Source organism: Mchenga conophoros, linkage group LG15 (genome assembly GCF_057382185.1).
Source record: "Mchenga conophoros isolate Kocher_MC1m ecotype Shallow Benthic linkage group LG15, M_conophoros_male_GT1.1, whole genome shotgun sequence".
Taxonomy (NCBI): Eukaryota; Metazoa; Chordata; class Actinopteri; order Cichliformes; family Cichlidae; genus Mchenga; species Mchenga conophoros.
The window spans coordinates 12,269,437-12,297,030 of NC_140540.1; the positions used below are offsets into that span (position 1 = coordinate 12,269,437).

Here is a 27,594-nt window from a genome sequence, read left to right on the forward strand (position 1 = left end):
GTTTGCTGTGTTATGGTGACCTGGCACTTAAACGCACCACGGTTATCGATTTGGCTGTATCTTTAATTTGTTTATCCTTTTTTTCAAACCTTTCCACTGTTCCCATTGTGTCCAATGAGCTCAACTAAATGCCTGTGAGGCAAGCAGAGCCAGTACGTTGTACAGCACATAGGAGGATGCTTCGTTTGTAAGTGGTGAGTAGTAGTATAGTAGTAGTAATGGTAGATTGTGGTTTTCTTTCAGCCTCTGCTGTTGTTGTTGTAAACTGTCCACAGTGATTTCTTTAAATCTCACTGCAAATAGACTGGCAGTACATCACATCTGTCCTGTGCTGCTATCGGCTGAGCAAATAATGAATAAGCAGTCAACTTTTCTCAGCAAAACAGGTGCAACCAGTGACAATTCTTCCATATTACACAAATGACGAGTGGGAACTGTGGCACGCATGAGAAGACACGAGTTGTTTGTGAATGGCTATTTTTTCTCCCTCTGTCCCACCAGCCTTTCTCCCTCTCACACTTTGGTGAAGATGTATTAGAAAAGAAGGAGGTGCTTTGCTGACAAAAAATAAATAAAATACAGGAAGAGTTGTTTAAAACTCTTTTTATTTTGTTCTTTTGGAGCTTAGTGACCAGAAGCTGAAGGCAGACACAAAAAAGCTGAATAACAGTGGAGCTTTCAAGTTGTCTGACAAGCTTTGTTGGAGAGAAGAGACCCAGAGAGCAAGTGAGGGGGAAAAAATAAAGAGAGGGAGAGCAACACTCCTCTCCACTCCCCCTCCCAACAAATGGGAGAGCCAGTCTAAATCATGTTGCTTATCACTGCTGTTGTGCTGTGATGTTGCTCAGGCAGAGCCCAGCGCAGAGCAGACAGCCGTGCGGACCAGTACTCAGACCCAGGGACAGCCCAGCCTCCTCAGAGCTGGAGCCCCACTCTCCAACTCGCGTCTCGCCATCGCTGCGTGCCCCCCTCTACGACATGTACCCCGAAGAGAGCCGGGGGTCTGGAGGGGTAGCCACTGTGGACTTCCTGGAAGGGTCTTATGACTATGCCGCCCCCACCCCTGCCCCGACTCCTCTTTACAGCCACTCCACCACTGGCTGCTACTCGGCTCCTCTGGACGCTCACGGACCACCGTCCGATGGCAGTCTTCAGTCCCTGGGCAGTGGGACAACCAGTCCACTTGTGTTTGTGCCCTCCAGCCCACGGCTGAGCCCCTTTATGCACCCGCCCAGCCACCACTATCTGGAAACCACTTCAACACCCGTCTACAGGTGAGGAAATGCAGTTTTTTTTTCTGGTGGAGAAAAGTGACAGGAAAAAAGTGAATGGAATTATTACCCCCTTCTGACACATTTAATTATTTGTCTGGCAATGGCACATCCAGGGCTTGGTTTTGATTGTTTGGCAGTTGTGTTTGTGCAAAAGTTTGGTGATTATGCAAGCGTAACATGATAAGTACAGTCAAAACCAGTTCATCAGGTATGCTGCTTCATTGTGACAGCTGTAGCTGCCTCTATCATGTCTTCATTATAAATTTTAGGTGACTATACCATAAAGAAAAGAATTAAGCCCGGTGTTTTCTGGCATTTATTTATTTAATTGGTGTGTTCTACCAGGGGACAGTAGAACAAAATATTACTGGAAAACTAAATTCAGAATTTGTAATTAGTGAATTATGGCAGTGACATTCAGTTGGGTCCTGTAAATGCCGTTATAACAGAACAATTATATAACCACATTGTTTTTATTCTCTTGCTTTATACAAAACATAACTATTATCTCTGAGGAAAGGATCAAGCTTTGTCCTGGTCTCTAATTCCAGAGATTAAGGACTTTGTTAAGGACCTTGAAAAGGGAACAATACGTAAGAACAACAGACGCACACACACAGTTTGTTTCCTGCCTCAGGTGAAAAATAAAACTCCGCTCCTCCTGTCAGCTGCTGTCGTATTAAAGTCGTTCTGATAAGATTTGATTAATCACTAAATGACTTGCCTAACATTTTCAGGGAAAAGAAAATGTTCCATTTTTTGGCAAAAATATCCAGATGTATTATTTGATTAACTCTGCAACTGAGCTTTATCTTTATGAAAACAAAAGAAATTACCAAATTAAAATTCATGGCGTGTTGCAGGTCCAGCCATCAGCCGGTTCCCAGAGACGACCAGTGTGGTACCCGTGATGAGGCATACGGCGTGGGCGAGTTGGGAGCTGGAGCTGGGGGGTTTGAAATGACCAAAGAGACGCGTTTCTGCGCTGTGTGCAGTGACTACGCGTCTGGATACCACTATGGGGTGTGGTCTTGTGAGGGCTGCAAGGCCTTCTTCAAGAGGAGCATCCAGGGTAGGTAGTCTGTCTGCTTTATCTGTTTGTCATCAGTAGATATAAAAGGATTGCGCTATATTTTGTGAAACACTACAGATCAACTACAGTTGATTAACTTAGGAAACTGTCTAAATCATGGGCTTTATTGTGTCTGTCATAGAAAATAACAGTATTGAAGAACACAGTGCACTAAAGTAATTGGCTTCTTAACTTTGAGTGCTATCAAGCAGAAAAGACATAGTGTCCTGTCCTTCAGCCAAAGACATTAAATATGGGTTAATTTATGACATGGGGAAATCTAAAGAACATTCCTGACAGGAAGTTTGGATGTTGTTGGCTCATTTTACAGAAGTGAACGACCTGTAATGTTTACAGAAAAATAAGCAGCCTAATTGGAGTTGAATACTGTTGGGTTAAAGGAGGAGACGGAGGGAGGACGCATGTCAGAAAGTGGACATTGTGAAACTGAGAGACAATTTAGGTTTCAGTCCATTTATTTATTTTCATTTGTGAGACATCAACTGTTTTCCAAACTCTTTGTGCTGTTGCCCCTATGTGTGCAAACCAAAACTCAGTGTGCTTGGTGTCTGCGTCATGTTTATGATTTGATGCGGTTTGTGCATTGATGCAAAGTCGTGCAATGAAAGAGCGCTCAAGAAGAAACCAATTGTCTCCATGGCAATGACAAAGCCAAGATGCCACGTTTTAATTTGCTCCATCTCAGATTCATTTAGAATGGGGAATAGAGTGCACCTGGCTACTAAATAACCTAAATCTGAACTGCACACTGAAGTGGGTAGCTGAAAGTAATAGATTTTCTTTCATCTCAGGTCACAATGACTATATGTGCCCAGCGACAAATCAGTGCACCATTGACAAGAATCGGAGGAAGAGCTGCCAGGCTTGCCGTCTTAGGAAGTGCTACGAAGTGGGCATGATGAAAGGAGGTGAGGGTGAACACCAGCAGAAGAAAGATTCTCCACCTTTTGCACGTTTTAATTTTTTGTAAAATCGTGTAAAGAAATTCTATTAATAATTTTTTTTAACAAAAATTACACTCTTCTTTATAAATTTAAAAACTGATTGTCTTGCTGTGGAAAAACTTGGCACAAACATGAGGCTGCTGTTGGATCCAGATAAGCTTGAGACTAACTTTAACATGACCTTGAAGAGATTTCCTCTTAAGGAGTACAACTGCTCAGTCACATTTTTGTTTTCATACTTCCTGAATCACTCAGTAGTCCAAAAGAATCTGCGCATCTGTGGTAAGACGTGGCAAAACATGAAGTTATTTTTGAACAATGTGGGGGAAAGAGTGAAGTGATTTATCTACACACCCGTGACTACTTGTTTGTTTTTTCCCTCTTTTTTTGTATCATGATGTTATTTCATCCTTGGTCTGTCCTCAAGGTATGCGTAAGGACCGCGGACGTGTTTTGCGGCGTGAAAAACGACGGGCCTGCGACAGAGACAAACCAGCCAAAGACCTGCCACACACAAAGGCGCCCCCTCATGATGGAAGGAAGCATGCAACGAGCAGCAGCAGTACAAGTGGTGGAGGAGGAAGATCCTCTTTAAATAGCATACCTCCTGATCAGGTGAGGAAATAGTGAGCATCTACAGCAGGTTTTTATGAAAGTCCACTATCAGGTTTTATTGATTTAGGGGGAAATTTTGATTGTCATCCAGGTGCTCCTCCTGCTCCAGGGTGCTGAGCCTCCAACCCTGTGCTCTCGTCAGAAGATGAACCAACCCTACACGGAGGTCACCATGATGACCCTACTCACCAGCATGGCCGACAAGGAGCTGGTTCACATGATCGCATGGGCCAAGAAGCTTCCAGGTAGGAATTAATCTAAAGTATAGCAAAGAAGAATTTAAAGAAGCAACAATTAAACATTAAGACAAGAGCAGCAATAGACAGTATCCAGAGGGTGTTCATAGAATGGCTGTGTTAGTTTACCAGATACATCTTAGCCTGAAGTCTTCTTTGACTCTTTAGGATATTCCAAGGATCTGGTGATGTTCATCAACAAAAATCCTCTCTGTAAGACGAAGAAAAAATATTACAGCACTGTAATAATTTATAGATTAAATGTCTAACAGGCCCTGAAACTGTGGCTTACATCACAAAATGACAAATGACCACACATAAAATGATCAGGTTTAGTTGTATGTGTATGGCAAAGTGATGCCTTTACGATCTATTTTAATAAAATGTTTCCAGTAATCATGCAAGTGCTACAGTATCCTATTGTTTATTGTTAAATAGTTATAGCGCATCAGTCTACAACATGTGCATAAATGTGAGGTCACATGCAAATTATGTGCGCCATTTCTTTGGAGCATCGTGACATCTAATAAAAAATCTTGGAAAAAAATCCCTTAATCGTGCACAGACGTAATGTGTGAAGTTGCAGTCGTGTGTGTGTTGTTGTCAATTTGACTTCTTAGGAAACAGCGAAGAGATGGGAGACCTCTGTAGTAAAAGTACACATAAGCCCCCCACACGAATACAGAGCCATTACAGAAATAGTAGTTACAGTCATCACCTTTGAGAGGATTGTTTGGTCAATCTGCAGGCACCCCATAGAGCCTAAATGCAGTATAAGACACATCACCCTTTTTACATGTGCTCTCACACACACACAAACCTGGCAGGGAGGTTTAAAACCCAGATTTTGAGGCATTACAACCTTGTGTGTCACTAAAAGCCCAAAGATACCCAACTTTAATTGCAAGAGGTTCCAAACATTGTACAGGGGGCACAATGGGGGAGATTGGCTGTAATTATATATGAATTTAACCCAGCTGATTGCCAGCAATAAAGCTTCTTTTGTGAGCAGAGATTGCAGATGATATATTCAAGTAGATTTTCTCTGGCTTAAAACAAGAGTGTGGATGTTTTAGTCATTTTTGAGTGAGTTGAAGGTGAGCAGGAGACATTAATATTCTATTACTTGTCCTGGTTAAAAAGCACAGATATTCTGAGTAGACTTATCTACTTTTTTTGTTTTTAATTTCTGAGTACAGAATAATGGCTGAAACTACTAATGGCTAATATTTGTAGTGAAGATTTTTATTTTGCTTTTATCTGTGAGTCTTCTGGCTAAAGGCCTTATTTTGTTTCAGGACGGATGCTTCAAATGCTCAGAATTGTTAAATCTGCTGGGTGTGGTTGAGATTGCCTGCATGGCATCAAAAATTATCATCACGACGTGCTTTGTATTTTGTGTTTCTAGGTTTTCTGCAGCTGTCTCTTCACGATCAGGTGCTGCTGCTGGAGAGCTCGTGGCTGGAGGTGCTGATGATCGGGCTCATTTGGAGGTCCATCCACTGTCCTGGCAAACTCATCTTCGCACAGGACCTCATCCTGGACAGGTAGCGAGGGATACTTCCCTAATTTTCACCTTGGTATCCTTTCTCATCTCGCTGTCCCTGCTATTCCAACCTATTTCTCTTTCTTTCTCTATCTCAGACACATCTTAAGGGTGATACATCAGCATTGTAAATTTTCCATTTCACACTTTGCCAGGCATTGTGCCATCCCAACATGTCTGTCACACGGTGAAAGACTAATTACATGTTCCCCATGGAGAGGAGAGCAGCCTCTTTCCTACCTGAAATACCCCGTCATCATTACAGTGCTGAGCTTGCAGCCAGGAAAGAGATTTAATCAAACCCTCAATACAAGGAATGATGGAAAATGAAGAAAGATGGAGTGAGAGATGACAGTGAGAGAGAGATAGAGCTAAATGATGAACAGAGAGGACGAGAAAATAGAGATACGGGGGAGACACGGCTGTTTTCTGCTTTGCAGGCACAGCCTGTTCCCTCCATTTCCCGCCATGTTAAGAGTAAACAAGCTGGCCAAAGCACAGTATCTACCTCAGAGAAAAAGAGAGAGGCAGAGACAGATCGAGGGATGAGGGAGACTTGCGGGCAGACAGAGCTTTTACCCTCTGATGTGCCTGATGGTCCCATTTGATTCAAAAGTGTATTAGAGAGTATTATCTCTAAAACCTGGTCCCGGTATGAGTGTCCTCTCCAATTGGACTTGATGACTAAAATGCTGTTGGACCAGGGTTGGCAAATTCCCTCAGCTCTGTGCCATCCAACTTTAACTTGCACTCCAGCCACATTATCCATCTTTCCATCACCTTTCAACTGTGTGGACAAATGGAGCCTTGCAGCCATTCAGTCCATTAGTTGTTTATCTGGTTGCTTGTTTGATAGTTTGATGGTGCTCTTCTCCTTCTGCACTAAAGCGGTGATCTGCTTTTGTTAAAATGTGACTTTTTGGGTAACTTGTGTGATCTTGATATTGTTTTTCTTCCTGCATGACACATTAATTCATTCTGCTGTCCAGGACTGAAGGCACATGCGTCGAGGGCATGGCCGAGATCTTCGACATGCTGCTGGCCACAGCGTCCCGCTTCCGGATGCTCAAGCTCAAACCTGAGGAGTTTGTCTGTCTCAAAGCTATCATTTTGCTAAACTCTGGTAAGACACCGTGTTAACGTGACCTCCTTGTGAAAGCATTTCAAAGAGAGAGAGAGAGACCAAACTGATACCTGAAAACATCGAAGGACACTTCACAAATAAAAGGATCCGCTCCCTAGTTCATTTATTTATTTATTTTCTAATATCCACTCCGTTTGTTCACAAGAACGCCACACCAAAGGTTTGTGTATCTGCTCCTGAGAGTAAATATTGAACAGTGTCAAACTACACCCACAGAGGTAAAGCTCTCAGTGCTGCGCAGACAGATTAGGCGAACAGAGCGTTCTGGAGAGATCTGTACCGTCAATAACCAATAGCTGTTCCCATGACAACATGAGACAGCACAGAGGGCTGTGTTTGCCCCGGAGATTGAGGTATTCTATAAGAGAAGTCTGAAATACCAGTGAAATGACAATACTGGCTCAGCTGCTGGAGCGGGATGAACTTTAGATTACTGAGATTGCCGTGCGTCATCTTAAGCATGTGGATCAGATCCTTTTTCAAATAAAAATTTAGACGTTTCTTCATTGTAAGAAAGCTGAGTATTGTTAAGGAAGCTCCATAATTTTCTTCTCGGACTCAACTAGAGGAGCCACGCCTTGATCTGAAACGAGCTGTTTTAGCGCACCTTCCTTTAATGCTGCAGGCACACTGGGGAAAACAGCGGATGAAGACTGCAGCACAGTAACCAAAATTATTGTGGCGGCGTGCAATGATGTCATGATTTTGTCGGCTTTGAAATGGTTGGGGTCCAGATCCTGGACCACTCGTAGATGTTGACGTGTCGCTTTTAAGGCGGCAATAAAACCTCAACAACACGCAGTCAGTCTGCTATCAGTTTGCTACCGAATGGGGTTGAGTCGGCGATGATATGCAATCTGTTTGTGGTAACACAGCAATTATCTTTCAATTCAGTTTTATTTATATCAAGCCAAATCACAACAACAGTTGCCTTTTAAGGTGCTTTATATTGTAAGATAAAGACAAACAAAGCTGTGTGCCTGAGATGACCAGAAATATCTTGTCTCACTGATGACATCATACGGAATGAACAGTAGAAAAAACGAAACCTCTAAAACGGGGCATTTAAGCTTACAGTGACATCCTTATTTAAACTTTTGTGTTTTTTTGTGAATATTGCAAGAAAAACATGTTTGAAAAGATTAGTTCAAGAGAAAAAACGAGCTTTAGACAGAAAGTTGGCAGTGAGCTGATGATGTCTTGGTCTCTTAGGTGCCTTTTCTTTCTGCACTGGCACAATGGAGCCCCTTCACGACAGCGCGGCAGTGCAACACATGCTGGACACCATTACCGATGCGCTCATATTTCATATCAGCCAATTGGGGTGCTCGGCTCAGCACCAGTCAAGAAGACAGGCCCAGCTGCTCCTGCTGCTCTCCCACATCAGGCACATGAGGTAGAACTCAAAACACTGTGAGAAAATTTCTAGTTTCAGTCGCCCTAATGTGATGACGGTAACAGTGTGAGGAAGGTTTTAAACACATTGTAAAATCTAACAGAGACTCTAGGTTGCAGAATGCAGTGTTAGAAAGCAGGTGAGGTCACCATCTCTCTTTGGTTACACTCCCTGCAGCAACAAAGGCATGGAGCACCTCTACAGCATGAAGTGTAAGAACAAAGTGCCTCTGTACGACCTGCTGCTGGAGATGCTGGATGCTCAACGCATCCATCGCCCAGTCAAACCATCTCAGTCCTGGTCCCAGGGTGACAGAGACTCTCCCAACACCAGCAGCACCAGCAGCAGCGGCGGGGGTGGTGGCGATGATGAAGGCACCTCCTCGGCTGGTTCCAGTTCAGGACCTCAAGGCAACCACGAGAGCCCGAGGCGTGAGAACCTGAGCAGAGCGCCCACAGGTCCAGGTGTCCTGCAGTACAGGGGGTCCCATTCCGACTGCACCCGCATCCTATGAAGGTTTAAAGTCATTTTTATGGATGGTTTGTGCAGAGAATTTAAAAAAAAGGGGGTTGGTGAATTAAAGATGGTGGTTATAGTCGAGTTTGCATGAGAGAATATTTATAAATGAGGTGATTTTTATAGCTGTTTAGTGAGAACCTTCTCATTGGAATTGCACAGCAGTCTGAATTTCAGTGCTGTCAGCCTTGTACACTGCCTTTAATGATACCTGTGATTTTCAATCAGCTTTCCAGTACCGCTTATCATTTCCAAAACAGCAGATGTTTAATGTGGTGCTCTGTTAGCTACGGTGATTTCAAACAATGAGCAGCTAATCTTTCTGTTTATTCGCCTCGACCAAAGTGCACTTCCTCTGTGATTTAAGAGGCTGATGGGCATTATTTTTTCATATAAAGGAAATAAAAGAGAAAGAATTACGCAGGAAATGATGGTAAAACTAGTTCAAATGAACGTGGAATTCGTTGTGCTTAGATGCCGGTATTGTTAAAAAATAGATATCAGGTAATGTGGGTGAGCGCACCCAATTTTCTCTCAGATATATCTGAGAAAAAATATTTTAGTGATGGCAATTTTGAAGTGAGGAGTGGGAGAGGATGTATCTGTTGAATTTTAAGTTGGCAGAAATTGTGCGATCGAGTCCTAAATATCAGTTGGCTGTTTGTTGGGTAACGTCTGTGTACAGGAGGATTGTTCTCTGTGCTAACCTACGTCAAATCCTTTTTCCTTACTCTCTTATGTGGCCGTCCGTGTTCACTGTGCACGTGTGTGGTTAGCAGAGAGACTACACGCTGAAACAGGTAATAACGGTGTTAAAAAGGAAGTCTCCAAAATGAATATATGTCAACCTAATTTCTGTTTAAATTGCAGAATTTGATGCAGCTGAAGAAATGAAACACCTAAAAGGAAGTTTATCAGATTTTTTTTCTCTTTTAGTTGGCTTACAAATTCCTGAGGTCACGTATTCAAACTGTTTTTGGGTCTGACTAACAGCCTGAAATGGTTTCAACACACAGTGAGGACAAATTTAACAGCCAGCTTGCCAACTTTAGATTAGCTGCAACAGTGCAGTCAGCCTGGGGGTTGTTTAGCCTCTGAATAATTTGCTACAACATGCCACTCAATGTTTTAGGCTTAAAATCTTGCATCAGATTAAATGCACATTTTGGACTGCATAGAGTATACCAATATACGTTACATATTGGTTGCACTGTGCAAAAGTCTTGATTCGACCCTCGTTTGTTTTTATTTTTCTAGGAAAATGAGAAATAGATGCAGGGATTTGTTGGAACCTGTGAAAACAAGCATAAAAATACAGTATATAAGGTAAAAACAGAGTTTGTACAGATGTAATGAGCTTGAAAGTCAAGATTTGCTCTAACCACGTTTATTTTTTAAAGCAGCCTTAACTGGCTTAGGCAAACTTTCTTGTGATTTCTTTAAGTAGTCTTCAGGAATAGTTCTCTAGGCTCATTAAAGGACATTCAAAACTCTTCTTTGAATGTTGGCTGCTTTTTGTTCTCTTGTCTATGAAGACGACCCCACACTGTTTTGATAATTAAGGTCCGGGCTCAGGGAGAGACGCTTTCCAGATAGTATCAATCCCTTATGCTACTTTTGTGCATTCACAATTCCTTCAATTTTGAGAAGATCTCCAACCCCACTGGCTGAAATGCAGCCCCAAAACCCTGACAGAACGTCCACTCACACTCTCTGTTGTTCCTCTCTCCTGACCTTCTCTGCACATATTTAAAATGAATTGAACCAAAAGTTTAAAGTTTGGGTTTATCAGCTCTTTTATCAGAAGGACTTCACTTTCCCTTACTGTTCATCTGCTAATCAGAAATATTACTTCTTCTTTTGTCCTCCAGCTTTTAAGTTTCCGGAATTTTGCAAACCCTGTTGGGATACGCTGGGATACGTTTTTGGGAAATAGCTCTTTCGGAATCACCTTGTTGTTGCCAAAATACTATTGTCTGCCTGCCAAACTGTGGTATTCTTGGTATTTTTGATATATTTGGCAAAAGAAATGGGAACAAATGATGATTAAATCTTTGCAACAGGATGCTAGCAACAAAGCTCAGGGGAGTTTAAAAGTGCTGCTTTGCTAAATTGTCTGTACTGTTTAGACACAGCACTGGTCCATCTCTTGAGTTAGGTGCCTTTTTTTTATGCTTAATTGATTTATGGGTTAGTGTTAAAGAAAAAAATATGGTGTGAAAGAACCAATGTCCAAAGAAAAACCGAAAGACCTTCAGAAAGGTCAGAAAACTGAAATTACAAGGAGGTTTGGCTCCTTGGAAGCAAAATATATATAATACTTGTGTACACTGTAGATTAGTGTAAAAATGTCTTGGATGCCCTGGAACTCAGGTCGACACATTTTTTTTTAAACACAATGAGATACGATTTTTCAAATGAGGTTTTAGTGACTTCTTGTTTGCACCATCATTGGCTGTTTCAGTGTATGAGGCCCCGGCTCTGCCTGCTTCCTTCCTTCCTCTTTTTCTCTCTACGTTAATAAAGCCGATGCACACAGCACTCTGCTCACTAGGTGTACCTTTCTCTTAATTTTGTTTGCAGTCACACGGCATCTGATTAATTGCACACAGTCACACTTGGGAAGCAGGGATGAGTCCATATTTGACACCTTTTGCTCAACTGATGGTTTGCTAGTTGCGTTTTTAACTAATTGTTTTATTAATCCAGTTGCATTTGGGGGACATTAAATGTTTTTACCCAGCCTTTAGTTTGTTGATGCAAAAAATAAGTACTTTAACACAGGAGCCAAGCTGACTCCAGAAAAAAAATAAAATAAAAAAATAAAGCAACTGAATCTGGGATCAAAACACAGCTTCTGTAGCGATAGATACGAGTCTGGCTGCTATTCTGCGTGCTTTCAATGCAAAATGCTGCCAGCCCAAACATGAAATTACCTGCAACCTGTGATGAGTGGAAACTGCAGGCAATTATAATTTATGTTGCCACGGGAGAAGCATTAAAAAAAGAGGCAGCTGCAGATTTGTGTCATTTGAGAGACGTGTGGAAAGCCTCCACACAGGATCAAAACATCAGATTTGGAAGTGTAAATCCAGCCAAACCTGCCTTGACTGTCGTTTGTTTACTGTGCATACAAATAAAAACAACAAGCATTGTTCATCACCGCCTTTCTCCTGACTCGATTTTCTCCAAATCAAAATCCACAGAAGTAAATATTTCATGTTTTATTACTTGCAAAGAGGGTATTCTCCATGAAGTTGGCATTAGCAAACTGTACATACATAAATAACCATTTTCATATTTAATTTTTTTTTAAACAGATTCAGATGTCTCATCACCGCAGAATAATAATCGCAGTTATTACAAAGCACACTATTTCATGTCACAGCCGTCTACTAAAACTACCAGTGATTGTTTGGCCTTCGTAAAAGCGAGAGACTTTCAAGTGCATGCTCAAACTGAAAGATAAAAAAATAACTGCCTGTACTCAAAGGCATTTCAAACAATGATATACAAATGAGAGCTCATCCTCTTTTTTTTTTTTTTCATTTTTGTCCCAGTTGATAAAATACTAAAATTTAAAAAAAAAGAAAAAAGTACAAGCCTTGGCTTTTGGAGAAAGAAGTCTGCCATCTTGGCTGGAGGGCATCAGTGCAGTACCTTCAGACAGTGCTCGTGTCAGTGCTTTACGTGCAGGTTTTAGACTTCATTTCCAAATTGACAGGCAGGTCCTTCTGAAACGAGTCATCCTGGGGAAAAATACTTCTGCTGACCTGATTCTGTGCGGTTTTGGTCTTTTTTTTCCTCAGTCGATGTTCAAACGTGAGTCTGAAACTAATCTCTTCAGACCCAAGGCTGTAAATAATCTGCTACTCTGACGGCAGGCCTGCTCTTAAAATTTACAATATCCCCCCCACTCACAGTGGGGCTTCAGCTTAATCAATGCTAACAATCTAGTAACAGATTGAACACTAAATAAATAGTAGCAGCACTTGATATAATGGACAAAAATGCACAGTCGACTTTGGCTCCCAACATACAGTATATAAATAGTGCTTTGTTTTTCAACGATTTCGCAGGTTTCTCCAGAAACCTTAAAAATAAAATACTTATTTAAGTTAAAACGACATGAATTTTTTCTCTTTTTTTTTTCTGGGGGGGGGGGGGTATCCAGAGTGTTTTTGTTGTTTGTTTGTTTTTTTAAAGGGTTGAGGTGACTCAGGTGAGTGGGTGGGTGTGCAATGTTTTGTGACATCAGTCTTCATGTCACCTCTGAAATACTTCATAATACATCCCCAGCAAGGGGGAAGAGTTTGTTCCTTTAGGGCACAGGGTGAATAGGAAACATTCACATGAGTCAGTGGAGTCCTTGGCAAAGCAGTAGGTAGATTTAAAAAAAATAAATACAAAAATCAGCTGCTCCTCATATGGGTGGAGGTCCGTTGGTGTAGCGCAGCATGGGATGGAAGGAGCGAGCGAAGTTGTTGGCGTGGTGGCAGCTGTAGTCCTCCTCCGTCATGGGAACCAGACAGGCCAGGCCGATGAGGAGCAGGAGGAGCAAGTGGACGGGGAGCGCTGCCCTGAGGACCCGCAGCAGGAAGGACTTATCCTTTGAGGAGGAGGAGGAAGCTGATGAAGTGACGTCTGAGAGGTCAGAACGGGAGGAAACGCAGCCAGCGGCGCCTGGTGATCTGCTCCGGCTGCAGGAAGACCCAGACAAAAATTAAACACTGCAGAGAGTGGGGCTCAGATCACTAGTTGTTGTTTTGTTTTTTTTTTTTAAATTTGTGCTAAAACTGCTTTATAGTGAAAAATGCTCCGACTTCATGAGACTATGAATTAATGAATAATATTGCAGATTCATTTAAAATGCCTGGAAAGGATCTGAATGGTAGGAAATTGTCTCGTTAAGCTTTTCATCTGTCAAACACTCTACTCGTGTCGATTTTTAGCTTTTAGTTGCTAGCTGAAAGGCTTTTAGAGAAAACAAGACATCGGGGGAACTGTGGCGGGCATTTTTCACTGGTTTTTTACATTTTATAGTTTGTAAATCTGACATTTAGAGCATGAAAACAAAATTATGTTGAATGGAAAAATAAGAAAGGATACAAAAAGAGTCACACTCATGTAGAAATTTGCAAACACACAAAACAGGCACTCACTTGCACGTGTAAGACAGCATTCACAGATAATGGACTGCGTCTCACCGTATCACTGTGTGTATGTGTGTGTGTGTTTTGCTTTTTTGGGGGGGGGGGATTCTGGCTTCAGAGCTCACTATGTGAAAGTTCAATGCCACATATCTTTTCAAACAGAAGCAGGAGAAATGCCAAAAGCCTCTCTGGAGATTTCCACTGACAGAGCAAAAACTCTAAGGGAAGAACAGCATGTTCTTACTGCGACCCGTCATCATGGAGACAGAGGGTCAGACAAGCTGACATCCCAGTTTCATTGACCTCCATCGTACAGTGATGCAGCTGTGAGTAGGCATGTGCACGCTGCGCATGTGTGCTTCAAATTATTTGGCCAGGCAATGCCTTCTCCTCTGCTGAATTTCTACTTGGAAAATCTCAAATGTACAACATAAAGAAACTGTGAGGGGAAAAAGCACATTTAGTTTCTCTACAACCCTCATGGGAAGATTAGTTCAGGAGTTTAGGAGACTATGTGGTGTAAAGGGGGTGGGTTTAAAGAGGTCTGGAAAGGAAACGGAGGAGAAAATGGGAGTTAACGTGGAAGGAAGACCAGGAGTTAATGCATCATATCCTGTTGGAAAACTATGAAGGGAATGAAAGAGGAAGGAAAACAAAAAAGAAAAACAGAGCTAAAGGCATGACCGCTGGGGTGTGGGTGGGTAGGTGGGGACAGTGGGGCTCAGAGAGTGCCATCTAGTGGGCGAGGAGCGTACTACAAAGTCAGAAGAAGCAAAATGTGTGAAGGCAATACTTCATGATGCCATTCAAAAAGCAGCAGGGCAAAGAGAAGCAGTGGAAAAAAAAACATTTAAAGGAGAAGGGGAGCGGCCTGATGGAGGCGATTCCCCTCTCGTTTAAGAGCCGACAACATGGTCTCGAGAATAAGGGAAGATCATGGAACGCCGGGTTTAAACCTCAAAGCAGCGGATCACAAACGCTGCAATCGAAATAATATGATAAATCTGCCACATCTTTGACGAGGTGATTGTGCCTAACTGAGTTAATAAAAATCATGCTTGTTGGAAAGGTTTGGTTCCACCATCATCCCAAGTTTCTAGAGTCCAGGAGAGAGGTACCTGTGGCGCGGGCTGCTCTCAGGGTGTCCTGGGTGGGCCTGACTACTTTTGCCTCGGGGCTGAACCAGATAATGAGCAGGGAGGGGTAAAAGAAAGAAAACAATGTTTCAGTCAAAGGCAAATAAAGACAAAGCCTCAGATGAGAATAAAAACAACATAAAGAGAGCCATAACATTGCTAGAGAAATCATCATCAATAACCAAAGAGCAGCAGCATAATCAATGACGGTGATTGACTTTTAGAACCAAGAAATCTGGCTTCTCAAAACTAAATCCAGAAAGGTCAAGCCCAAAAAAAACCTCACACGATTAAATGTTTTAGCTGTCATTTACAATAAAAGTTAATATTCAGGTATTTACACATAAATTAAAAATTACAGAAACGAAAAGCCAGGTTTTCTTGTGAGTTTTTTTGCAGATCATTATGATGTGGGGCAGCAAAAACATCTCAAAAAAAGGGAGGTGGGAGGGGTCAACTACATTTTCTTCCACAAACATGTTAGCAGAGCAAAAGAAACAAGTGGAAGGTAATGTGAGCTCAGCCCTCTCCCTTCTGGACATTATGAAGAGAGACATTACCAATCGTTTGCGGGTCTGGCTGGTCACATCTGAACCAGGTGCTGTAGATCTGCTAACAGGCAATGGCGAGCAATCCTGAAAACACCAAAACAACAACATTCGCTCTGATGTTCAGATCTACAACAAACTAATGCCACTAAAGAACTAATGAGCACTCAGTATCATAGAATAGAATTCAACTTTATTGTCATTCCAAATGTCACAAGTACAAGGCATATTTGCAATAATATATATCTGACCTGCTCTGCATCCATGGCCCCCAGTCTCCTCTCCAGCCCCTCCAGATCTGAGTTGACCTCCCTCTGGAGCAGCCTTAGCCTGTTCCAGATCACGTGAACCTTCTCCTGGGCCTCCAGACACTCGTTGCCCTGAGCCTGGGTCCGCTCTGAGGTCTGGGCCAGACTCTGAGGTTTAATGTTGACCAGCAGCTGAGCTGACAGCTCCTGAAGGGACGACACCTTCTGCTGCGAGTCCAGCAGCTCGCACTTGATTTGCTGCAGAACAATAAAGCGGACAGAGGAGTCACCCACACATTAGGAAGAAATTAAGACCTATTGTGCATCCTCAACTTGTTATTTAAAAAAAAAATCAGACAACTTCTAGTTTTCTGTCTCCTCTGACTGTGTTATATAAAAAATTTGGGGGCATCTGCACGAAAGGTGCTACAAGTCTGAACAAATCGACCAAGACACGGAGTCACGTGTGCCCACTTTGTGAAGTAACACTGATCAGTGTAAAAAGGTAAAACAGTCGTATGAAACTCACACCAGGTTAGTCTACTACACACAGAGGCGGTTTTAAGAGAGACATACCATAAGTGTTTTATGATGAGCTCGTAACGTTTCGCGATTTGCTTTTTGGGGGATGGGAACCACCTCGTTCCTCCTGCGGTCAATGTTCTCCAACCATAGCAGCAGACCGTGACTCATCTCATGGAACTCCTGACAAATATAAACAGTTGTTTTTGTTAAGGCTGTCTCTCATGCCCAGTTTCGCAAAAGGAGGAAATAAAAGACTTTTCAATAACAAGATAATTGGTATTTATATATTTTTTAATATATTTAATATATGTGTGTTATATATTCACTGTACACACAGTGAATATATGTGGGGGGGGATAGGTCATTGAAGAAGCGATAGGCTTCCAGGTGAAAAGAGATTGGCAGAACAGGCAGCGGGTCAGAATTGAACCCAGGCTCCTGCAGTTGGCTCTAAGACACGTGGCTCCCTGCTCAACCGCTGTAGCACCGGATATTTTTACTGCTGTAAATTTGTAGAGCTTAAAAGTGGGCTGCCAAAGTTAGTGTGTGCTTTTAATACCTGGCACTGCATCAGTGCCCTCTGCAGCTCCTCCCTCCAGTCCTCCAGTGAGGCGCCGAGCCGGTCCCAGCGCGAATTCATCTCCTTCAGCCTGTCCCTCAGCTCCCACGCCTCCTCAGAGTCGGGCTCTGATTGGAGGAAGTCAGCACTGCTCAGGTTGATGGACAGGACCTCTGCCTTGTGAGCATCCATCCCCTTCTGCAGCTCCTGTATGGAAGAGAGGTGATTAATTATAGAGTGCTGGAGCAATGAGCCAGGCATCAGAGAGAGGAAGCTGAGAAAGATGTATTTATAGCACAGTGACATGCTGCTTTCTAGTAATCGAAAACTAGTGGAAATACCTAAATGTGAGTGTTTGGGGAAGGAGGAAAATGTCAGCATACTGCACTGGAAGTTTGACAGGTGACTAAATAACCGCAGATTTGTTGGACTTTCTGCAACGCTGCACTCTGCATGCACCCACCTTGAGCTTCTTGATTCTCTGCTGGATGGTGTGTATGTCAGTGCTGAGATCGAGGCCTCGCAGTTGGCTGAGTTCAGCCTCCGAGTGACCGAGCCAAGCCCTCAAGGTCTGCAGATCTGAGATCAGCTGCTGCCACTGCTGCAGGTTCTGTTTGTGTTTGTGCTTCTCACTTAGAGACTGAGCCTCGATCAGCTCCCAGCGCTCAATCACACCTGGAGGGAAAACAAATGATGGAACCACAGCCCACACAGTATCTGCAGTGTGTATGTGTGTGTTTGTGTTTACTGACCGGCGCTCTGTGTGTCTGTGTTGGTAGGGTTGGTGAGTCCCGGCATCTCATCCTCATCTTCGGTCAGCTCTCCTTCTGCTCTCTTCACTGCGTCTATGCTGCTGCGACACTCTCCCATCAGACGCATCTGTGAGGAGAACATGAGCCACATGGCATTTACTGCATTTACATCACGCTTTAAAAACCTTTGTTTAAGAATAAGAAGAGAATTAGGGATAAAAATCCTGCATGTAGCAAGATGCAATCCATTTTAAAGTAACACTGATCATGATTAACTATTACATCACTACTGGACTTTAGTTGGGTTTTTTAGGGCATTTAATCTATCATTAAGATCCAAATGTATGATCTAAACCTTCATATGACAATGTTATAGTTTTTACCATTCATTGTTTGTGTCAGTCTAGTGGTTAAACTATTTCCCTAATGTGCAGAAGATCCCTGCTTTGAGAGCAGAAGGGAACACAAATCCCTGGGAGGCTTTGTGTCAGTGCAAAAGTCTGCACACCCATCTGCTGCTGTGACCCCCTTTAAACAAGGGAGCAGCTGAAAGAAGCTACTACTGCTGCTATTCATCATTTATGTTGCTTTAAGACATCAAACAAACACGAGGAAGACTCACGTAGCCCATGTAAGTGGAGTCCACATCGGGGCTGACCCGGTTGGCAGTGGCTTCTCTCTGCTGGAGGTGATACCGCCCTGCGTCCAAAGCCTGGTCCAGCTGCCTGAGACTGGCCTCCAGCTGGCCTGGCTCACCTGCACAAAAAGCACAAGCAGATCTACATAAACAGAGAAGTAAAAGTTTCAATAACACAAATCTTTATTAGCATGCTTGTGGTGTTGAATGGGGCTGAAATGGCATGCATTAGTCTGAAACGCAACATACTGGCAAGCCATCGCAAACAAGAGCTCAGTTTTATGATATTAGATGTAACACAAATGTGGACGCACACTACTAAAAATGCGGTGGTTATTCAGTGAGTGAAAACTCATGCCTGCATGCAACTATACAAAGATTTATCTAGATGGTTGGACATCCAGCCTGTTTAAAAAACAAAAACAAACGTGATTTAGTTGACGGCATGCGCTTCTAACTCGTGCTGTTTCCTACCAGAGGATGATTTCAGTGTTTTCTCTGTCAGTTTTATATAGGCCTCTGGGCTCTCTGGGATAACTACATCTGGGAAGAGACATACAACAGACACTACTTACAATGCACACACGACTCTGAGGGATCTCTGAGGGATCTCTGTCTTCGATTGAATTAAGTCTTTAACTATTTAACAATGAATTTGTAGTGATTCCAATGACAAGTGTTTACGTGTGAGCTCATTTTGTGCTTTTCTTATTTATAAAAAATATTATAGGTTGTGTTCTTGCCTGCAGACAAATGTCACATGTTAAGCTGCTCTGCTGTAAAAAAAACCAAAACATGGTACTTTCTAGATATTTATTTATTTTTATTACACTGAATTTAATTGACATAATTGAATCTTTATTAATTTTTCACATCCACCCCTCTGCTGACAGGGCAAATGTGTGATGTCATCCATGCTGTTACTGCAAAACTTTAAACTATTTATTCTATTAAAGTCCTATCCTATCCTATTATATGTATATGTGTATATATGTACTTAAGCAAGTCCATCAAAACTGTTTATTTCTGGGAAATGTTAAATCAAGCTAATCATCCATCAGACCAACCTGATAGTGCTGTGGCAGCCGTCCTCATATACTCATCCTCGTCCTCTTGCCCTTGGCTTCTTTCCCCATTGCCTCGTCCCGAGGGGCTCTCCAGGCCTCTGCTCAGATCGTAGTCGTGGTCCCACTCTAACGGGATGGAGTCCACGCTGGCCGGGGTGTCTCTGCCTGAGCGGTCGGCCCGGACGAGAGCCACAGTGCCCGAGGCTGGACGCGCTGATGTCCGGGGCAAAGAGGAGTCGCTCCACTGCATTTCAGAGAGGTCTCCTCCATCCTCCATGTCCAGCTCTCTGTCTGAACCGTCGAGCTCATCGTCTGCAAGCTGAGTGAGACAGGCGAGACGAGAGATATAGTTAATGTTGCAATTTCAAACTAAAACATGACAGAGTGCAGTTTCTAAGGACTAGGTAGGTGAGCATGTGTATTGAAATGTTGACATCCTAATAATCATGCTCAGTGTCTTTGTCCGGCATGTTTACACCATGTCAGGAGTGTGAAGATGTGTTTATTTTAACATCTTCAGGTCCTGGAAATCAGCAGAAGTGCAACTTGTAAATACAAGAAAACTAAAAACAAAGGAAGTTGCCACTGCAATGAGAGTTCATGCTTCATTTCTGACATTTCAATAGGACATGTTTTTCACATTAATCAGAATTTGCTTCACAAAAACACATCTGCTTGCACTTTCATTCAGACTGTTTGCCGCGTACCCTTTGACTCAAATCTGCCCTGAAAGCTTTCTGCATGTGGGGTAGAAAATTCTTAACCTGCTCCTAAATATTGTCGTTAGATGATATTCAGAAATTCGGCAGGCTAGCTTTCTTATTTTTACTTACAGGGAGTCGTGTGAGTTTCTTGTAGTATCTGTCCACTCGTCCGAAGACCTCCTGACAGTATCTTTGCAGCTCCTCCAGCTCCTCCTCGATGACAGCTGCATCCAGAGGTTCACTCTTCTCAATCAGAGCATCACCCTGCCTGAACACCAGCTCGATCTTCCCCGTGTTCAGGTAGATCTCCTGCTGAAACGCCTGTTGAGAAACACGTTTTGTTTTTTTTTAATTTACCCAAAATTAACTAGACCTGTCAAAAGCAGTTCTCAAGTATTGTGATTTCAACAAACAAGAGAGAAAAGACAATAGTATGCTGCCATGCACTCAAAAAATCGTCTTACCCTGAGCTGTTTGATTTTGGCCTGTACGTCACACTCGGAGAAGTGCTCTATGTTGGTGAGCTGTAGGTCCATCTCAGTCAGCCACACCAGGATGCTGTCACGTGCAGTCTCAAACTCCTCCCTCTGGCTGATGAAGTGCTGTGACAGACCAACAGCCATGCTTTATGATTTCAGATTTTGGATATTTGTTTTCAATAAAGCCAGTGCCCAGAGAAAGAAAAGAAATAAGCTCAATGGCAAGGGTGATTTCAAAAATCTTACTGTCCTCAAAGAAAGCTACCTTTAGCCTGCGTATGACTGCAGCCACCCTCTTCTGCAGGTTGTCCCATCGCCTGTTCCCATCGTGGACCATTTCCCTGAGACGGCAGGAGGAGTCTGTGCGGTTTTCCCGGGCCAGACGACGATACTGCTTGTTGATGAGCTCTAGCTGGGTCAGGAACTCCTGCACCTGACGCTGGAAAGCCTGCAACACACATAAGTCCAGAGGAAAACGGATATATATTACACTACACAAATACACAAAGATTACAGATGGTTATAATGGTTATATATGGTTTAAGTTCAGATGATATATCGAAAATAACAACTCTGAAAAGTGAAAGTCGCTGCAGTCGGCTAAAGACTTGATTCAAAAATAAACTTTGAATCAAAATCCTTAAAAAATGTGAAATTATGTCTAATTAGGCTCTTACATGTCAAATCTAATTAAAATCCTAAAATTTTACAATTCTACTACAATGAATTCTCTGTTCAGCCACAAGTAGGACAGTTGGCGAAGGCTCAGGCGAGTCAGCTAGCAGGAATGTGCACGTGCACAGTGACAGACAGCAGCAGCTGAGCAGACCAGAGCAAACGAGTTTCTGCAATGTGACACTCTTCTTACTTCTGTCTCGATCTTCTCACATCTATCACTGTATTTTAACTGTATAAACACATGCAACTTGTGCAGCCGAGGCTGACCTTTACTCTTTGTTGTGTGAATAAATGTTAAATATGCAAACCTCAAACTTCTTGAGCTCCTCTTTAGCGACGGTATAGAGAACTCCAGAGGAATTAGGCAGGGCTGCTGTTTTTTCCGAGGTCTTGAGCCAATCCTCAAACCTGCTGTAATCATCCAGGAACTTCTGCCACAACCTCCAAGTTTCTTCAATCCTGCAGAGAAACAAGTTACAGTATGAGGGAGGTTGAACGAGCTCACTAAATGTTCTGAAATCAATATTTGTCACTGTATTACTTGTATCAGAGGTGATAGCAAATTGTCATGATTCTGAAGCTGATTGAGGATTTGTTTGAATTTCAACACCAGTGCAGAATCTTGTTGCAAATTAGGCAGAAGATGCACTGACTTGAGCCTCCTCTCCATGGACATGGCGCAGATGTTCCTCCAGCGTCGGTCCAGCCCTCTGGTGGCCTGCTGGATGGAGTCGCACTCAGTCTCAGTCGAGCAAGCATCGCAGTCGTGCAGCAGGACTTCGCACAGGTTCAGCACCGACGCCACGCCTGTGCTGTGTTTCTCTATGTCCCTTTGCAGCTCCTGGAGAACATTCAGAATAATTACTTGATTTTCAGGACCCATCTCATAAAGTTTTCTGAGAGAAAGCAAGCTCCTCTGGCACCATAAATTCATTCAGATAAGAATCAGCCCTCCAGGCAAACTACAGTAAATCCATGTGTAAGATAAGTACGTCTCTGGAAGAGGAACAAGGTTAGTGGGGTCCCAGAATCCAGACCAGATTTAGAGAAGCGTCTTGGCAGGAGGAAGTCTATTGACACCTACAGAGCACTGAACGTAAACAAACAGCTAGAGTCATGCTTTGATTTCCTCATGTGCTTCTGTGTCATTTTCCACCAACTTGCTTTGAGTCATACGGTCCTGCTATAATTAAGTCTTTGCAGAAAAAGACACACATTATACATATCTGCTTCTATGTGTTTGCAAAGGTGCTTATACATCTGAGCATTGCACTGTAGGTTTGGATGACCAATGCCTACCACATGCTGGCCAAGTTCTGTAAATTCAAACAAAGGATGAGCACTTGTTTTCTTTATTCTGTTTTTTTTATTACCTAAAAGGCCCGTGAACACATCAGTAAATTAGCCTAGTAAAATTTACGCGTGTGTGTCTGGTTCCCACCTGCTGTTGGTTGAGCTTCCTCTGAATCTCCTGGTCATCACAGGTGGTGTAGACGATGGGCTTGGACAGCTCGGTCTCAATGTGAGCGAGCCATGACCGAAGGCTGCTCATGTTTTTATCCAACTGCTGTACCGCCACCAGGGTTTCCCTCAGCTTCTTCACCCTGGAACAAAGTCAGAGAAGAAGTCAGTGTCAGTACTGGTACGACTGTAAACTGTAAATAAGGGAAATCTAACGGTTTGCTCAGGTGGGTGACAGCATATAATATAAATAATTTAAAAAAACTGAATATAAAGGAATATGGTGGTAAATTACACAAGCAGGCTTTAAAGAAGGAACTAACCAACCTTAGCATAATAGACTAAATCGAGTGTTATTTCACATGTGAGCAGATTCAAAGCCCATATGACAGCTGGGGACCATTTTGGATCTGTAAGTTCCAGACATTTTCAAACACTGACCCCTGCAATCTAGTGCTGTTTATTAGGTGGCATCCAACTACAAGTTTTGTTCAGCAAGTGCAACATTCAGCACCTCGCCCTGCAAAGCAATGCAACCCTGTCTGTATGTCACCACACGGACGCAGTAAGAACGAGCGGCCGCTCTTTGTTGCATAAACATACCGAGGCCCATAATGTTCTAAAAATAGATGCATTTAGCAAGTCTCCTCCACCTCATATAAAGTCCATCATTACACGACTGGCTGCACTGGGGTATGCAACCTGCAGCTGGATTTTGCTTTGCATGGGGTGCTGCATGATATCAGTTGCACACCACATCTCCACTTCCTAAACCTACCGTCACACTTGAAATACTATAGGATAAAACAGCTTGACTTTTTACATCACAGGGAAATAAAGTGAAGAGCTTTACAAGTAACCCTCATCAATGACAGACTGCAAATAATTCAAATAGGTAAACATTTGTTTAACTTGCTTTTTGTATGTGTTTGCACAGCTTCACTGCTTCCATTCGGCCCAGATAAGATGTGAGCCAACAAATGATGCTGCTCTCACATGAACACCAACACACAACTGTCTTTTTGTTTTTAGCCTCCTCCTGAAAAATACCAAGTAGCTAAGACTTAAAAAATATTATTAGCACAAATTAAACCAGATGTGCACTCATGAAGCTAAAATACTTGGGGCAACAAAAACCTCTATATTAGGCACTAATGACCTAATTAAAATATTATTTATATGCACTTCTACAAACGGTAGCAGGAGTATGTTAAAAATGCAACATAATGCATATGATTTACAAGAGAAAACAACATTTTTGAAAAAAAATATAAATATAAAATATAAATTGCAATATAAATTCTTAAGGTCATCCTGCCTGCTGACATCGCAGTCGCAATCCAGCAAATCCTCCTCGCTCGTGCATCCTTCCATATTATCCGTACCCAAATCCAAAACCATGGGGGTGCGGGATTCCTAAAGACAATCTTAACCTTAGGAAGTGTCAGTCCAAACGCTCTGTTTCGTCTCTGAGCAGCACATGGGACTTTCTCTCAACTCTGTGTGTACAGAGTGGGAGGGCCAGCAGGTAGTGGCAGGGTGGCACAACTGTGACTTATCAACTGTTGCTCTCCAAGGTTAAAAAAAGAGAAGCTCCAACAGATATGTGTGTGTGTGCTCAAGTGCGAGTGGAGTGACAAGTGCTGCTGTTTCTAAAAAGAGACTTATAGTCAGAGGCATGTGCTGCAGAGCTGGACTGTGCTGGAATATCAGACACACAGAGGGAGTGTGAACAGCAGTAAGGACTGTAAACTTTGCGCTTGTACACGCAACTCGATGGACAATAGGACAATAGTAATAAAACATGGCTTCCACTGAAAAGACAAAATCCAAAGACTATGAAAATGTTAACTTACAACACATTCTGCTCAGTCTGTGAGAGGAACAAGGTCACTCTTCGTGTTTTGTTTTAGCAAAGGAAGGATATAAGAAACAAAGAGTCTGCAGCTGTCTGTGTGAGGTTAGAAAGAGTTCTCCTTTTCCTCCCTCCCCCAGTACAGTCCCAGAGGGGAACTGCCGGAAGACAGCAGACCGGGGCAGCTAGAGGCAAAGTTTGGGCCAGGTCACTTTCAATTCACTAATCCTACGTTGCTTACAGTTCTAGTTTCAGCGTGCATTTTTTAGTACCTTTCATATCAGCACTGAAACATAGTGGAGGAGTGATGAGGAATGTGACCTCTCTCTCAGCTTCACTAAATGAATGCCCCACTGATGCTGGTAAGGAAATTCCTCAGCAGCACTGTGGGAAAATTAATTCCCCACAGGCTCCAGTTCAACTAGTACCTCCTTGTTCCCACTAGGGGCCAGATTTACCACAGCATTAAACTGGGTTTTGGCATAAAAACTGTACTTTTGGTATTTACACAAAAAACACATGACAAGCTTGAGTGAAAGCAATGGGAACTGATTCTGTTGCATGTATTTTTAGGACTTCCTTTCTTTAGGGGCAAAATATAGGAAGGAGAACATATAAATCATGCAAACTGATTTACTAACATTTGTAACACTTTTGCAATTTACTAATTGCACTGATATTTTAAAAAAAAAAGCATGTCTTTTTTTGCAATTGATATTGAAATGACAACAGCACAACTTCTATAAATCACCAATAAAACTAACCACACCTATGGGTGCTATTTAGGGACTGTACTCACATGCTAGTTTGCCCCATTTAGTAAATCCGGCCTGCTTCTTATCAGCATTAAAAAACATTTAATTCAACATAATGTCCTGGTATTGTCCTGACACTGAAAACTGTTCAAACTTTAAGACAGCTTGGGAAACCTTTACTATTTAACTTTGTGATTTGGACATGGACCCTTCCTTTCAAGTCTCGTACACCCACCTGGCTGCAATGAGATCCAGCAGGTGTTGCCAGCGCTCGCTGACTTTGTTGAGTTTGTGCTGGATTTCCGTCGCCTTGCTGTCTTGGCTGGCCCTGGCCAGACGCTCACCCATAACCTGCAGCTGCTGCTTGTTCTCCTGAGCGACACTGATCTCCTCCTGGTAGTCCTGGTGTGCAAACATACATGAGGTTAACACAGTGAGGACTACAGCGGTTCAGTGCTGTAGTTTAGCTGTATTTTAGTAAGTCAAGACTGGCCATTTTCAGACTTCAAAACAAGCCAGACTCAACTCTTTCATTTGTCTGTACTCGATACTTCTGTATCAAAGCATACTCTTTAGTAGTTTCTTTACAAGTGCATTAGACTGTTTTGAAATTACCTTGCGCAGCTTTTCAATCATCTCATCGATACTGATGTCCCCATTCTGAGAGACTTTGCTCTCCATCTGTGTGAGCCACTCACACAGTTCCTTATTCTTCTCATTGAACACAGCCCACTCATTCAACTTCTCGCTCACCTGCTGCCTGCGCAGGGAAAGCTGAGGGGACACGGGTGGAGACAGGGACAAGAGAAGGGGTGAGAGTGAGAATATGTGACAAAAGCAGTATCAAAAGTGAGCATATCAAGAGAAAGAATATAACTGGTGGAAGATGAATTAAATAGAAATTAATAGGATTTTAAAAACAGAAACCAGACTGGAGCAAAGTCCTTAAAAAAAAAAGACACAAAAAAATGGCAGACACAACAATGTGTGTGTTTGCGTGGATGTACCTGGTGGCAGACCTCCTCCCACTGGCGCTGTAGCAGCTGGAGGCGTTCTTGTAGAACTGTGATGTCATCAGCACTCACCACGCCCTCCAAAGAGTCTCTCAGCAGGAATAAGGAAGTAAGGTCATCGGTCCAGCCCTCCACGCTGCTCTCCAGCTCCTGCATCCATGACAACGAGAAATTAAGTAGGAAAAAAGAAGCAAGGCAAGCAGTCCCCACGTTCAAATGCAAAGACAGGAGAGAGCATGTCGAGAGGGTTGATTAAAGCAGGAAACACCACAGAGCATGCCTGCTGAAGCTGAGCTGCAGCACCTGCATCCCCCGAAACACTAAGAAAATGCAAAACAGCAAAGTGACAATGAATGTTAGAGGAAGGCGCGGTGCCAAATGCTATGATTCGACATTGGTTTACTGTAAATCCCTAAAATAACAGCAGCGCATTATATTCAATGCAAAAAACAGCTACATTCAAGGCTAATAGCAGATAAGGTAACAGAGGCATCCAACCTTGCATCTCCTCCTCCGTCATTGTGACGGTTTTGCTGTGCTGTAATCATTTGCAGACCCAGAGCATGTCTCCATTACGCAACTCACACACACACACAAAAAGGAAGCACGCACACACACACAGGGATGCTCTCTCTCTGTCTCATGCGCACGCACCCTCTCTCTCTCTCTCTCTCTCCCGTTCTCTTTCCCCACCCCCTTTCTCCTCAGCTGATTCTATGTGCAGCTACTCACACGGTCCTCCTCCTCCTCCACCTCCTCCCCCGAGGAGCAGCCGAGGACGTGTGATGCATGAAACATGACTGCATACACTATTGGGTGGAGATGAAGTAAAAGAAAAAAGAAAAAAAAAGAAAGATAGGGCCTGGGTCAAATTAAAAAAGTATTTAAATTGATAAAGGGTCACTTAAAAAAAACAACAAAACAAAACAAAAAAAAGTTTCGTAAATGACATGTCAAAGGAAAATAAAGCTACCCTGACTACCGCACACAAGGTCACGCAATCAGACAGCAGACTGATAGAAAAGGGCGTTTTTTCTGTTTCTTTTTTCTTTTTTTTGTTCCTGCTCCGTCTGTTTGTCCGTTTATCCCCGCAGATAGATTAAAGAGGTAACGAGAGGACATGCCCGAGTTTGTTGATGTGTGAATGTTTAGACAGAGAGAGAGAGGGGGGATGTGACTGATGAGAAACAGCCAGTAGGGTGGAGAGTGGAGAGGATCTACATATCAACACTTTCAGTAAAGCATTAAGCTAAAACAGAA

At 42.8% G+C, this 27,594-nt stretch overlaps 2 protein-coding genes across 5 annotated transcripts in view; one reads left to right on the forward strand and one right to left on the reverse strand.

Moving 5' to 3' along the window:
- Positions 1 to 800: 800 nt before the first annotated feature.
- On the forward strand, positions 801 to 11,926 carry esr1 (estrogen receptor 1). Of its 3 annotated transcripts, XM_085247602.1 has the most exons (11): positions 801 to 1,274; positions 2,138 to 2,346; positions 3,159 to 3,275; positions 3,739 to 3,926; positions 4,018 to 4,171; positions 5,571 to 5,709; positions 6,698 to 6,831; positions 8,065 to 8,248; positions 8,426 to 8,764; positions 9,541 to 9,564; positions 9,635 to 11,926. In XM_085247602.1, exons 1-9 carry the CDS (start codon positions 838 to 840, stop codon positions 8,760 to 8,762), a joined length of 1,899 nt encoding a protein of 632 aa, XP_085103728.1. In that variant the 5' UTR covers positions 801 to 837; the 3' UTR covers positions 8,763 to 8,764; positions 9,541 to 9,564; positions 9,635 to 11,926. The 3 variants fall into 3 exon arrangements, with proteins under 3 accessions (XP_085103728.1, XP_085103727.1, XP_085103726.1); XM_085247601.1 differs by having other exon boundaries at positions 9,541 to 11,926; XM_085247600.1 differs by having other exon boundaries at positions 8,426 to 11,926.
- A 47-nt stretch (positions 11,927 to 11,973) lies between these two features.
- Positions 11,974 to 27,594, reverse strand: part of syne1a (spectrin repeat containing, nuclear envelope 1a) — a 142,346-nt gene continuing 126,725 nt past the window's right edge. For both annotated transcript variants that reach the window (XM_085247598.1, XM_085247597.1), the window contains exons 129-148: positions 26,329 to 26,484; positions 25,937 to 26,095; positions 25,557 to 25,723; positions 22,692 to 22,854; positions 21,904 to 22,091; positions 21,559 to 21,709; positions 20,838 to 21,020; positions 20,558 to 20,695; positions 20,223 to 20,414; positions 19,390 to 19,708; positions 18,797 to 18,865; positions 18,308 to 18,441; positions 17,686 to 17,812; positions 17,397 to 17,608; positions 16,934 to 17,140; positions 16,426 to 16,554; positions 15,853 to 16,107; positions 15,614 to 15,688; positions 15,036 to 15,094; positions 11,974 to 13,464 (exon numbers count right to left, since the gene is read on the reverse strand). In XM_085247598.1, the coding sequence (XP_085103724.1) occupies positions 13,188 to 13,464; positions 15,036 to 15,094; positions 15,614 to 15,688; positions 15,853 to 16,107; positions 16,426 to 16,554; positions 16,934 to 17,140; positions 17,397 to 17,608; positions 17,686 to 17,812; positions 18,308 to 18,441; positions 18,797 to 18,865; positions 19,390 to 19,708; positions 20,223 to 20,414; positions 20,558 to 20,695; positions 20,838 to 21,020; positions 21,559 to 21,709; positions 21,904 to 22,091; positions 22,692 to 22,854; positions 25,557 to 25,723; positions 25,937 to 26,095; positions 26,329 to 26,484 (3,360 nt within the window). In that variant the 3' untranslated portion in view covers positions 11,974 to 13,187. The remainder of the gene's footprint in view (positions 13,465 to 15,035; positions 15,095 to 15,613; positions 15,689 to 15,852; positions 16,108 to 16,425; positions 16,555 to 16,933; positions 17,141 to 17,396; positions 17,609 to 17,685; positions 17,813 to 18,307; positions 18,442 to 18,796; positions 18,866 to 19,389; positions 19,709 to 20,222; positions 20,415 to 20,557; positions 20,696 to 20,837; positions 21,021 to 21,558; positions 21,710 to 21,903; positions 22,092 to 22,691; positions 22,855 to 25,556; positions 25,724 to 25,936; positions 26,096 to 26,328; positions 26,485 to 27,594) is intronic.

Coding starts and splice junctions, on each gene's coding strand:
- esr1 (XM_085247600.1), top strand. CDS start 838: ATGTTGCTCAGGCAGAGCCCAGCGCAGAGCAGACAGCCGTGCGGACCA. Junction 1,275..2,137: donor ACTTCAACACCCGTCTACAG/GTGAGGAAATGC, acceptor GGCGTGTTGCAG/GTCCAGCCATCAGCCGGTTC. Junction 4,172..5,570: donor ATGGGCCAAGAAGCTTCCAG/GTAGGAATTAAT, acceptor TTGTGTTTCTAG/GTTTTCTGCAGCTGTCTCTT.